This window comes from Typopeltis vanoorti, chromosome 16, assembly GCF_054136105.1.
Source record: "Typopeltis vanoorti isolate ZY-2024b chromosome 16, IOZ_Tvanoo_1.0, whole genome shotgun sequence".
Taxonomy (NCBI): domain Eukaryota; kingdom Metazoa; phylum Arthropoda; class Arachnida; order Uropygi; family Thelyphonidae; genus Typopeltis; species Typopeltis vanoorti.
This window is the reverse complement of record NC_143564.1, coordinates 43,499,887-43,514,602: the sequence shown is the minus strand read 5'-3', so window position 1 is coordinate 43,514,602 and position 14,716 is coordinate 43,499,887. Positions and strand designations below refer to the sequence as shown.

Sequence of the window (14,716 nt, the reverse complement as noted above, 5' to 3'; positions counted from 1 at the left end):
CTTAAATAGCAAACTAATGAAATATTCCAAAAACTTTATTTTAGAAGTACAGAATGGATTTAGAAAAGGATGATCATGTAGACCCAGCCTTTTGCCTAAAATTAATAATAGACAAAAGAAGAGAATACAATTTAGAAACACATATTGCATTTACTGACTTTGAAAAAGCATTTGACAAAGTTAAAAGAAACATATTATTTAACATATTAAAAGAAAGACAAATACCAAATAATATCCTAAAAGCTATCACAAGTATATATGAAAATAATCAAATACAAATAAGATTAAATCACGAGCTATCATATACGAGAGAGATAAACCAAGGGGTCCGACAGGGATGTCTCCTCTCAACAAGTCTTTTTAATATCTACTTAAATGAAATAATAATAAAATGGAATAAAAATTTACATCAAGGAATTAAACTTTCTTCTACAGTAAACATAAACACTCTCCTCTTTGCCAACGACCAAATAATAATTACAAATTCTGAAGATAACTTACAGAAAGCTATTATAGATCTAAATGAGATATCCAAAGATTATGGTATGATAATATCAACAGAAAAATCAAAACCTATGGCCTTTAAAGGACAAGATCCAGCAAGAACTAAAATAGTAATAGATAACAAAATCTTAGAACAGGTGAATTCATTTAACTACCTAGGATGTATGATCACGTATGAAAATGAAAAGGACATAAACGTAAAAATTGCAAAATATTTAAAAATAACAGGTGTAATTAACTCTATATTTAAACCAAACCTAGTACAAAAACAAACCAGACTAAAAGTATACCATACAGTATCTCAACCAGTTCTATTGTATGGAAGCAAAATCTGGACAATAAAACAAAAATACAAAAAGATTAACAACAGCAGAAATGAAGTTTATGAGAAAAACTGCAAAGTATAACCTATTTGATCACAAAAGAAATGAAGAAATTATGAAAGAATTAAACCAGGAACCAGTAATAGAAAAAATTAAAAAATATAAACATAAATGGATGGAACAGTTTCAAAGAATGAAAACAGAAAGATTACCAAAACAAGCCTTAAAGTACAAGCCATTAGGAAAAAGAAAACCAGGACGTCCTCTTAAATGATTCAATGATATCTTCTAAGGCCGAAACAGGCCATGCTAGGCGTAAATCCTTGATATGTATGATGATGATGATACCTATAATAAATATTATAATTTTTTTAGCTTTTAAATTCTTCAATATGGATCATTGGTTTAAAAACTGGATTTAAAAAATGCACAAAAGAAAGCAATATATCAGATACAAGTAGCTGTAAGCAACAAGAAAATGTTGATATTGTATCTGGATCAAATGAAATTGATAAGGGTGTGTTGTCTGACATCTCTAAAGAACCAACTAGGAATAAGATGAAAAAAACTTCGTAAGTACAATATGAATTACTTGAAATGTGGATTTTCATGGACGAAAAATGAAGCGGAACCTATTCCATTATGTGTCATTTGTTGTGAAACTTGAAATAATGAAAGCATAAAACCAACTAATTTAATTCACCATTTTGAATCGAAACATAATGAATACTTGGACAAACCTGTAGAATTTTTTCAAAATAAACTAAAAAATTTAAAAGAATCTCAAAAATTGTTGTCGATCGTAACAGGAGGTGAAAATACGAAGGCTTGAGAAGCTTCATATCATGTGTCGATATTAATAGCAAAATGTGGTGCAACAGAAACAATAGCAGAAATTATGATCAGATATAATGCAAAAAGTCTTTTGATCGGATTTGCCTTTCAAATAGTGTTCATTGAAGAATCACTGAAATGGCTGAATATATAAAACAAACATTATTCTTTAGAGAAACATGTGACATTAAGATTATAACATACAGACATGTTTATACAAGAATATTATATTTTAATTTGCCAAATATTTTAGTCTGAAAATAACAGACTATCTTCAGTGGCTACATAGGAACAGTTTTTAACAAGGTGGAATACCAACAATTGATCATTCAAAAGTAGAACGAGCCGTGTGATGTTATATCGCTAAGCATTAAAGAGAGGAAAACATTTTTTATCAGTGTAATGATTAAATTAAAGATATTAATTCATAGTTGAGCATTTATCTATGGAAGAGGGGAAATAGGTGGATATTTTGTTAACAGGTATATAAGTGGCTGTTAAATCATATTTCTTCATAATTCTTGAAATTGGTTCTGAAATCCCGGAAATATAAGGAATTGGAACTCGACGTGTTGAATCTTTGTTGTTTTGGATTTGCTTGTAAGAATCGAACAGATGTTGTGTACTCTTTTTGGAGAAGCCATTTAATTTCATGTGGTGTTTGATAGTTGAAAGTTCTTTCTGTAATTCATGAGGAGTTGAACAATTAGTTCTGGCTCGTCTGATGAAACATTTTATAATTATTTTATTTTATTTATTTATTTTATGAAAAAAAATTAATTTCGTGATGCACTCTGGATATTTCTTATGTCAAAACAAATTCTACAATCAATCTCATCTATATTCCCTCAACCATCCTTTTGGGTGAGATATATAGATGACATCTTTACAGTGTGGCCTCATAACAAAGATTCCTTACCTTCCTTTTTAGTCAGAATCAATTTCTTACATCCCCGTATTGTTTACCAAGGAGATTGAAAAAGACAACAAGTTATCCTTTTTAGATGTCCTCCTCATCCATTCACCTGCAGGTATTTTAACAACAACAGTTTACAGAAAACCCACTTTCACTGGACATTATTATTCTCAAACAATTTGCTCATCATCCTTATCAAAAAACGGGAATCATAAAATGTTTAATCTGATGAGCCAGAACTAATTGTTCAACTCCTTGTGAATTACAGAAAGAATTTTCACCTATCAAATACCACATGAAATTAAATGGCTTCTCCAAAAAGAGTACACAACATCTGTTCGATTCTTACAAGCAAATCCAAAACAACAAAGATTCAATACGTCGAGTTCCAATTCCTTATATTTCCGAGATTTCAGAACCAATTTCAAGAATTCTGAAAAAATATGATTTAACAGCCACTTATATACCTATTAACAAAATATCCACCTATTTCCCCTCTTCTAAAGATAAATGCTCAACTATGTCTCTGCCTGGTGTGTATCAAGTTCCTTGTAACTGCAATCTGTCCTATTTTGAACAAACAGGACGCTCTATAGAAAAAAGAATTCAAGAACATCAATCATGCATTCAGCACAACAAATCCGATAAGTCTGGATTGGCTCAGCACGGAATAGAGACAAGCCACAACACCCTCTGGTCCAAGACTCGCCTCCTACACAGATGTCGCTATAAATTTGAATATTTATTTAAAGAAAGTGCCGAGGCCTTACTTCAACGCCCTAACTTGAATCGAAATGACTGTATATCTTTATCAAAAATATGGGAAAGTTTAATCAGGATAACACATTAATATATATATAATTTTTTTTTTAAAATTAAGACTTTTAATTCTTACATTAGTCTAATGTTATTTATAAATTAAGATTACTATATGAATTTAACCTCAAGGGATCACTTTAGTGAGTACAGGCATGGCAAACCCGAGGTACCAGATGCTGGACCATGCCTTACTTCATGTAATATATATCTGTTATATTATTCTGTAGACTGGTCCCTCCTCTTCTTTCTTTGCTTCTTTCTCCTCTCCTTGCTCCTTCCCGCTGATGCTATTAGAGTATTCGAGGGCTAGGAGTGAGTCTTTCCTATCTTGCTAAGTCATTTTGTCTTATGCAGCTACTGAAGGAGGCAAGCTAGCCTCAATAGGTGCTGGCGGTCCCAACCCCAGATAAATGCGAGGGTTGATGTCAGGAAGGGCATCCGGTCACAAAACTTCAATGCCAGCTCAAACTATGATATGAGTCAAAGAGAAAATGATATAAGGGCTAGGGCATACCCCTTAAGCGACGTGCAGCCACATCGCCCTACAGCTGCGAGAAGTGGACGAGGGCTACCGCATCAAGGGTGGGTGCGGTTAAAGAAGCGAGCCCAGCAGATGGAGAGGATGTTGCGAGTGGGAATACTGAATGTTGGAATCATGACTGGAAGGGGAAGAGAGGTGGCAGACACGATGAGGAAGTTGGACATTTTACGTGTGCAGGAGACAAGGTGGAAGGGGAGGGAAAGGCAAAGGAACTGGGAGAGGGATATAAATTGTTCTACTCTGGAGCAAATAACAAGGGAAGAAATGGTGTAGGAATTGAGGTGTGTGGCAGAATGAAGGGTGAAGTACTGGAAGTGGGTAGAAGGAACGACAGGATCATGCGAATGAAATCAAGGGTCAGCATTGAATTTGGGTCTTGGAGAAGAGTGGGTGGTCGTATTATGTGTATATGCCCCACAAGTTGGTTGTACAGCTGAGGAGAAAGATGAGTTCTGGAACATGTTAGAAGAAGAAATGCGGGAATTGGAAGAAAATGAGATGGTGATTGTCGGAGGAGACTTGAACGGACACATAGGAAGACAGAATAGAGACTGTGAAAGGGTGCATGGTGGCCACGGAGTGGGAATGATGAACCAGGAAGGAGAGAGGGTTGTGGACTTTGCAGTAGCGTTTGATCTGGCAATTGTGAACTCGTTTTTCTACAAGAGGGAAGAACATTTGATAACATTTTGGAGTGGTAACAACAGTTCACAAATTGACTACATTTGACTAGAAGAAAACATCTTAAGGTTGTGACAAATTGTAAAGTAATTCCAACAGATCAAGTAGCACAGCAACACCAACTGCTGTGTGCAGACTTTAAAATAAGATCGAAGATAAGAACCTCTGGATGCCATGGGATGAAGAAAATTAAGTGGTTTCACTTAAAAGTGGAGAGTGTGAGGAATCGTTTTAGGGAGAGGGTGTTAGAGAGGATTTTGGATGGACTGGAAAGTGTACAAGATTGGTGGAAACATAATTCAAAAGTAATCCTGAGCTGTGCAATCGAGGTGCTTGGTGAGACATCTGGAAAGATTAGAGAGCATAAGGAGGGTTGGTGGTGGAATAATAATGTACAAGTGGCAGTGACAGCTAAGAGGAAGGCAAAGCAGAAGTGGGATGAGTCAAGAGTGGAAGAGGACAGAGAGGTGTACAGAGAGAGAAAGCAAGAAGCCAAGAGAGTTGTGGCACAGGCGAAGGCCATGGTATATCAAGATCTGTATGATCAATTAGAAACAAAGGAAGGACAGAGAAAAATTTACCAACTAGCGAAATGTAGAAATAAAGCAGCATAGAACATCTTACGTGTGAGGCAGATCAAAGACGCTGAAGGAAGAGTATTATGGAGGGATGTGGACATAAGAAACAGATGGAAAATATACTTTGAGGGACTTTTGAATGAGGAAAATGCAAGGACTCACAGAGGAGATGGTGCAGAACATCAGTAGAGTGGAGGTGACGGAGGCCATGAAGACGATGAGGAATGGAAAATCGGTGGGCCTCGACAGAATTCCAGTGGAGGCATGGAAGGCACTCAGGGGAAGAGGGAATTGACCTGCTGTGGGACCTGTTCATGAAAGTTTGCCAACAGGAAAATATACCCGAGGAATGGAGGGAGAGTATTCTTGCCCCCATCTACAAGGGTAAAGGGGATGCACAAGACTGTAAAAATTACAGAGGAATAAAGTTGATGTCCCACACAATGAAAATCCTAGAAAGGGTTCTTGATGGTAGATTGAGGAAGGAGGTGGAGATTGCAAAGGAACAATTTGGCTTCATGCCTGGTAGATCAACAACAGATGCTATCTTTGGGTTACGGCAGATGATGGAAAAGTATCGAGAGAAATAAAGGGAGCTACATCTGGCATTTATTGATTTAGAGAAAGCATATGATAGAGTGCCAAGGCAAGACGTCTGTAGGTGTCTGAGGGAGAAGAAGGTGCCAGAGAAATATGTCAGGTTGTTGCGGGAAATGTATAGAAATGTGAAGACAAGTGTTCAGACCTGTCTGGGACAGACAGAAAGTTTTCAAGTAACAGTTGGCTTGCATCAAGGGTCAGCATTAAGTCAGTTTCTGTTTAATATTGTGATGGAGGTGGTAACAGAGGAGGTGAGAGAAGATGCGCCTTGGACAATGTTGTATGCAGATGACATCTTGCTATGTGCAGATTCAAGAGAAGAAGCAGGAACTAAACTGGAAAGATGGAGAAAAGTAATGGAAGAGAGAGGTATGAGACTGAGCAAAAGTAAGACAGAGTATATGTGTTGCACAGTGGGCAGCGGACAGGAGACAGATCTGGAGCTGGAAGGAAATGTCATCAGGAAGGTGAGAAACTTTAGATACTTAGGTTCAACAGTGGAAGAAGATGGAGGAGCTGAGAAGGAAGTGGGATGCAGGATACAAGCGGGTTGGAGGAACTGGAGGGAAATGGCTGGAGTGTTATGCGATAAGAGGGTGCCGATCAATCTGAAATGCAAAATCTATAGGACAATAGTGAGGCCAGCTATGACATATGCTATAGAAACTGTGGCCCTGAAGAAAAATAACATCAGCAGGATGGAAGTAGCAGAGATGAGCATGCTTAGGTGGATGTGCGGTGTGTGACCAGTATGGATTGTCTGAGAAATGACTATGTGAGGGGAACAGTGAAAGTTATGAACTTAGAAGTGAAGATACATGAGGCAAGGTTGAGATGGTTTGGTCATGTGATGAGGAGGGAGGATGAATATGTGGGAAGACAGGTCATGCAGATGGATGTGCAAGGAAGGCGGAAGCATGGGTGGCCAAAGAAGAGATGGAGGGAGCTGGTAGAAGAGGACTTGAGGATGAAGAACTTGGATGTGGTGAGAGCCCAAGACAGGAAGGTGTGGAGGAGACTCATTATCAACAGTGACCCTGCTTAAGTGGGAGAAGCAGCAGCAGCAGCAGAAGAAGAAGAAGATATGAATTTGTGAATTAATATCTTTAATTTAATCATTACTCTGATAAAAAATGTTTTCCTCTCTTTAATGCTTAGCGATATAACATCATGCGGCTCGTTCTACTTTTGAATAATCAATTGTTGGTATTCCACCTTGTTAAAAACTGTTCCTATGTAGCCACTGAAGATAGTCTGTTATTTTCAGACTGAAATATTTGGCAAATTAAAATATATTTATTCTTGTGTAAACGTGTCCATATGTTATAATAAAACAAACATTGTTATCTGATATATGTAAGAGTCGTTATTATGCATTTCAGGTCAATAAATCCACTGACATCATAAATTTTGCAAATCTTCTAGTGTTCGTTAGGTACGAAAAAAATCAAAAACTTCAATGACAACCTTTTATTTTGCAACCCTTGCTTGAACATACAACAGGAGAAGAAATACTCAACAATATAAATACATTTATGCATCAAAACAAGCTTGACTGGAAAAGTTGTGTGAATAAGCATAGCCCAAGTAAAATCCATGATCGGATCTAAAAAAGGGATTGTTTCAAGGATTCAAGCTGTTCCACCAGATGCAAAGTCGACACACTGCTGCATACACAGGGAAGCTTGGCTACCCATATGATGTCTACAGACCTAAGAAAAGTTCTGAATGAAGCTGTAAAAATCATAAATTATATTAAAGGTCATCCTCTAAATGCCAGACTTTTCTGAAATTAAATTCTCTTTTCCATACCGATGTTCGTTGGCTTTCTTGTAGAAAAGTCCTTACTCATTCATATGAACTTCAGAATGAATTACAAGTTTCTCTTGATGAGAATTTTGAATTGGAAAAAAAAAAAAAAAAAAAAAAAAAAAAAAAAAAAAAAAAAAAAAATTACATAATTGGAAATGGCTCAGTCAATTAGCATACCTTTCAGATATATTTACTGTATTTAACAATCTTAATTTGTCTTAATAAGGTAAGGAAATTTGTATATTTAATGTCCAAGATAAAGTGAACGCCACATTAGCAAAGATAAAGTTATGGCAAAAGCGGGTTGGTAATGAAGAATTTGGCACATTTCCATCTCTTCGTGAATTGCTCACAAGTTCAAATGAACAAATTCATGATGATGTGAAAATTACTATATGCAGCATTTACAAATGAATCTAGAAAAGTATTTCCCTGAATTGGGCATTAATATTGAGTGGATAAGATACCTTATCAATATGAACAAATCTATGCCAAAGGATCTGTCACCAATTGAAATCAACAACTTTTAGAACTGATGCTGCTGATGGTTTCCTAAAATATAAATATAATGAGAATATGTTATCATTTGAAATACAGAATAAATTTCCTGAATTAAAAAATAAAGCTCTAAGGTTAATTTTTCCATTTCCAATTTCATATCTGTGCAAAGTTGGATTTTCGGCCCTTGTAGATATTAAGACAAGAAGAGGACTGCATTATAGTGTCTAATTGCATTTGAGATTGAAATTAATAACTATATAGCCAAATTTTGCTGAAATTTTATCCAACCATAAGCAATTTCACTCCTCTCACTGATGGTATTATTTAAATTAAGTAAAAATTTATATTTTTTTTCTTTACATGTACACCTAAACTGAAATAAAACAGATATTTACGATGAACTGTACTTTTTTTATTTTTTTTAATTTATTTATTATTATTATTATTTGATAAGAGAGTACTTGGTAATAATGAAAATTTAAGAAGGGATACATGGATATCTAAAGTTTGAGAAATACTGATCTACACCATTAAAAGTATTTCCATTTTGGAAATAAGACTGTCACATTTATGGATAACTGCAGTATTAACTAGCATTAGCAATTTTCACTTCACTAAGAACTTTATCTTTGTTTAAATAACTGCAACAACAGTAGTGTAAGCTAAGACTAGTCTGCAGCCATCTGTCAGTGTTTGCTACACTATCATCACTAAATTTAATAATTTTTATTTTAGTATGTTATGTAATGTAATAGATTTACACATTTTTTTTTCATTGAAGAAAGAGCAGCACTCTTACTTTGAATTTTATCTGCTATTATTAACAACAAAATAAATTAGTTAAAAAACTGTTAATAATTTGCAGCAAAAGACTAAAACATAAAGAGATGCAGTGGGTAACAACGCTGTATGAAAACTGTGCATTGATTCATTTAAGGCAGTGTTGTGTCGCTAAACCATTGTATGAGCAAATGCAGTGGTGTATAAATGGGCACTGGTCATAACTGTAGAGTGTATATGAGTGAATCATCATAAAGTGGGATATTTCTCTGTGCATGTGTGTGTGTATACACACACACACATTAAATACACAATACTTAGGTGGAAATGGAGCTACCTCGTATTTCTAACCAGAGGCTAAGTTAAAAGACTAATATAAATTTCAATTAATACTGAAGAGTAATTTTAAAAGACATACCTGTTTGTATATTTTTGGAAGACGAGATGAGAAAATATGTTCTCGGCTGAATCAAGTTTTGCACTAAATATTTGCACCAGGAAGAGAATGGTGTTGATAACTGATGCATAAAGAAGATAATAAATGAGGAAAATGATGACTCAAATGGACTATACATTTTGAAAACTAATCATTTTATGAAATCCAAGAAGTGAAGACCAGAAAGGAGCAAAACCTAGTAAAATATATCAAGGACTAGCAGTATGATGGTAGTGCTGGCCATTTGGTGAGAATTGTCATCATATCACACATGCAGTGCAAAACTTATTATGAGCTATCACGTGGTTAAGGTGATGCATAAGAGGAGTTTGGCTGGTTTGAGATTAATAAAGAGTGATGAAATTAGATGGGGTCTTTTTGTGTTAACAGCATCATGAGTGGTTCTTATTGATGGAGATTCAGAAAAACATAACCAGATTTTCATTATCTTGGAAATCAATGATGGTGACCTTATCAATTTCAGGGATTTGTTTGCATTGTACTGTGTGCAATGATATTTCAGTTGTGGGATTTTTGCTACTGTCACTGATGTGTTTTTGTATGCATTTCTTTTTAGTGGTGAAATGTAAGTATTCTAGTATGGGTATTGCATTCATGATAATTCTGGTATGGGGATATCACAATCACTCCAGAGAAATGGAATATACTTGAAAGTATGATCCATTTCTCTGGAGAAATGTTGCAGTACCTAAACGATTCAAGCTTCAAAATCTTCCACAGCCAATGTTTTAAATGTTGCCTTCCTTAGGTTTCTCAAATCAGATGAAGCTATAGCTTTGGAGTTATGGAAAAACTAAGATTATGATGCAACTGTCTGTTAATTGTGCATGTTATTTTGGCTGTTTTTTTATTTATTTTTTCCTTTTTTTTGGGGGGGGGATTAAAAAACCTGTTTCTTGGAGGAAAATCCCATACCTCCATATGAGACTGGTTAACTCACTTTCAGCTGAAAGGCCTTTATAAAGGTTCTTCCCAAATGGGATAATCTGGCAAATTTCAATGCTATCAAAACACATCACATTTTTATAGGAATCTTATTTCCCTCCCTCTTACTTTGTTAATGTTATGGTCTGGTTCAATTTTCTCATCTTGGGCTGACTTTCACATTCTAGCCAACCCTGGCATAAATACATCACATTCATAGCCTTCAAGAAATCTTCACATTCTTTATTGTTCAAAAACAGTATACTACTTTCTTGCACAACTCTTGAAACTTTACAAAAGTCAAACCTGCCTAATCTTAGAATATTATTCTTGCATTTGGTGTGGTGCACCTCCCTAAAGATTCTCGTTTGTATCAAGAAGACAACCTGCTTAATAGATGATCTCTTTCTCACAGCCCCTCTCCAATCACTTTCTAAGGGATGCTCTGTTTCTGCAGTCTTTTTTTTTTTTTCTTTTGATAGGTATTTTCATTAGTGTTGCTCCAGTGAACTGACCCCAACTACCATTACTCTGCTTTCTTTTCATCAAGTAAGAAAATGATCAGTCACTAGTCCACATCAACATCCATATTCAGTTTTAAGTTTACTGAACTAATTTCCAATTCTTTTATTTTATTCCACTTACCTCTTTTCTTTGGAAAAGTCTTCACTATACCACTTTTTGAAATAAATACAATCCTCAAGCCCTTCAAGAAACATGTTAACAGATTCCTTCTTTCTTTCTAATCCTATGTTCACACACGGCACTGCTGTGAAATAGGTTCTGTGACCTTTCACTGTGTATTGTTCATAAAAACAAAGGGTTCAGTTTCAGAAGTTTTATACCACAAGGATCAGTTTTACCTGCTTGATGTAGAATGAGTTTTCTCCATTAAAAGAAATAAATCTTATGAGTTTTGTTCCATGTCCCCCCCCCCAATAAACTAGTCATGACAAGTTAGCCTGCAGTCTCCCAAAAACCCATGGTGTTCGATCTGTTTTATTCAAAGAAGCAGATTAAAGACATTTTAATGACAGGCCTGGAAGCCGTTGTTTAGGCATGCTTGTTTAATATTCCTTTTTTTCTATTCTGTGTTAAATGCGAGTCTTTCTATCGTGTAAGAGGGGAGAAAAAAGTTTGAAAAAAAAGGTATTTTTTGCTATTTAAATTTACAATATTGTTAAAATAATTAACATTCAATTATTTTGAATTGATTGAACTGATTTTGAACTGGTTGAACTGATTTAAAAATATAATCTGAAAAAAAAAAAAATCTCACTGTGTGATGAATGATTTAAACATCAGACTTTTCTTATTTTAAATTACCAGGACAATTAATAAACTGCAATGGATAAGCTACATTTAGGAAACTTGAGCTTAAACTGCACTTGCATTTTGTTAATACACTTGTCTGATCAATAGAGGAAAAGTGTAATCAATTTCTTTGTATTTAATTAGAATGTTTCATAATTAGCATATAAATCAATAATGGAATTAAATGGCAAACCTTTGAAAATCTGAAGCTGGTTCTGCAAATTTGTGGCGTACTATAAATGTGGCAACAGCCTCAGCAACCTGGAAAAGTTTTAAAAGTAATACATTCACAGTGATAAAAAAAAAAAAAAATCTTCATTTATAAACTAATAATTTCTAATTATGCAAAAAGTTAGACACCGGTAAGCTAAATACAGTATTATTTTCATATAAGGATCCTTCCATTAGAACAAAAGTTTGAGCATTATAACTAATAGCATTGTAACTGCTGTAAATACAAAATTATAATCCTCTATATATCAATACAAACAATTCTTCCTGTAGCAAACTTATTTAGGATACAGGAATAGTTTACTATAGTGAATAATTTACTATAGTAAATTTTCTTTAGAACAGAATTCTTAGGACTGAAAAGTCTGTGGAGTCCCACAGGATGGTTTCCTAGTAGTCTGCTCTTCTGTGCTATTGACTCTCCATGAAGGAATAAGACTTTCCTATATTCTGAGACCTGTGGAGTTTAGATAATTATAAAATGACATGTGTACTACAATAGAAAATTATTTATTGTACAAATATTTCATCTTATATCGTAAGACATCATCATCAGCATGAGCAAAGAAAGCTATAATTGAAATAGAAATAAAATATGGGCTAGAATCTCATTTTTAAAGAAATGTAGATCAATAAACTACTACCAGCCTTCACTAAGATAAAAGAAATTATTAAATCACCAGGTGCTCATAAATTTCATCTTAAAGCCAGCCATTCTCTATTGTTTAATCAATTGTGAATTTCAGAAAAGGAATCAGCAATATTATAAAAACATCAAAGTTGGTAACTAGTAATGGATCTGTCAAGTGCACTATATCCTGACTTGCTAAATGTTATTAATATCTCAAAAAATATAGGTGCTAAAGACTGGAAAAAAGTACAGTAAATCTTGAATGGAAATATTCAGCCTTACTGGAATGATTGCAGAAAAACACATCCAAATTACCAACTGACAAATGGTTGCTAATTACCATGTGTGCCCACTAACAGAAGATCAACTAAATGTCCTAATAGGGTACAATAAGTTTGCCATTTCACCCAAACAAATTCTATCTGGACTTTATGCACAACATTGAAAAGAATATTAATCATCTTTCTAGAGATCAAGCTAACAGACTTCATTTTGAGATTGCCAAAGTCATTTACAATGTCCAACCACTGAAACCGAATATTCCAACATTTGAGTTGAAATACTTGAAGTTTTTAAAACACAATAACACATTATCATAAATGCTGACAAATCCTATGAACACATAATGAAATTACTCCTGCTGGATCAGAATACATACTCTCAGATAGCATGAGGATCTGACATAAGTCGACTTAATAAACGCAACAAGCCATTGGATAAAACAATGTCCATAGAATCAAGTAACTATTAAAAAACTCAGAACCTACAATGCAAGGCCAGGAATATATATGGTGCACCAAAATTAGATAAAATGTCCACTCAGACCAACTGTGGATTCCACAGGTGGCCTATATTTTTTATATTTCTATAAAAGATTTCTCACAAGAATACAAGACAAACTGACATATTCAGACACGATAGTGAGTTTTGACATTGCTTTCTCTTCAACAAATTCAAATTCACAACTGGTTACTTCATGTGAAAAGATCTTCATGGATCTAGCTTTTACTTATGAGGCCTCAATAAAGACCAAACGAGTCTAGTAGTGATCCTTTCCATCATGCATGGCAATAATACAGGTCAGAAATGAGGTGCATACTGTGCATTATAGGCGTTCAGGCAAACTGATGTGAACCTAACAGCCTAATATAAAGTAGCCTGGTCATGAAGTTACTATGCAAAACTTTTATTTGCTCAAAGTTTGGCAAATGCTTAATACAAGAGTATAATTTACATACTATTTACACATGCATGCAGCTACCATATACCTAAAAATAAAAAAAAAATAGCATACTGTCTCTCCTGGAAATGAACCAGACTAAGAATCATGATTTCTATAATTACTAGAAAAATTACTCAAGTTTCACAGGTCAAAGGCCTTAATTAGGATTTTTTAAATCTTTATAAAAATTGTTTTAAAACTTAACAGATTTTGAGATCCTCCTCCTCCTTACTTTATTAAATTTGAATTCAAACACAGTCTTATCAAGTCAGAAAAGAATTATTAGTGTCATTTGCATTCATTATGGCAAAAAAAAGAAAAAAAAAGGTCCAACTATAGTGGGGGGAGGAATCTTTTGTCATTCAGCATTAAATCTAAGACTAAAAATAAAATTACTGAACATCATATGAATATAACCAAACATGCATCATAATTTACCATGAAAGTCTAGACTGCAATATTTGACATTTTGCAGAGTATCATGAGAATATGATGCCTGTAAGAAAATTACGATATCTAAAATACTAACAATGTATCAAAGCAATTACTCCACATATCGAGAATATAGTCATCATCACGTTTATTACCTGCCTTTCCTCCTGTTTCACATCAAGAAAATACAAGCAACCAGTTGTGAACCACAGGCATCTGTACTTAGGCAGCTGCTATTAAATTTTTATGCTCATTATACAGGGAGTGATTTTAGTTGTAGAACTATCTACAACTCTCAGCAGCAAACAACTAGAAGTATTTAGTTGTTTGCTACTGAGGATGAAAAACTAGGAAGCACAACAGTTAATAAATAGTTAATGGACAATAGCAAGGGGGGGGCTTAAGTGTCAAAGCTATATAACTGAGAGGAGACCTCCACATAGCTTTTAAAGGAATGCGGAGAAACGACCAGGAGTCCTGACCTAATGTCCAATCCGCACCTTCACGGGGTGCACCCTGTTAGGTATCTATCTGAATACTGAATGAATGAGGATGGGCTGGCATTTTGGGATTTAGCCGATCAAATTGAATTCTTATTGGCTTAAACCCAAATACA

At 34.6% G+C, this 14,716-nt stretch overlaps 1 protein-coding gene across 3 annotated transcripts in view; it reads right to left on the bottom strand.

The window, feature by feature from the left end:
- The window catches only part of LOC150097976 (protein phosphatase methylesterase 1), a 371,474-nt gene that overhangs the window by 64,626 nt on the left and 292,132 nt on the right, over nt 1–14,716 (bottom strand). For all 3 annotated transcript variants that reach the window (XR_016549609.1, XM_090406577.1, XM_090406576.1), the window contains exon 15: nt 11,778–11,845. Coding sequence is in view for 2 of the 3 variants with exons in the window: in XM_090406577.1 (XP_090262703.1) it covers nt 11,778–11,845 (68 nt within the window). In the remaining variant the exon portion in view is untranslated. The remainder of the gene's footprint in view (nt 1–11,777; nt 11,846–14,716) is intronic.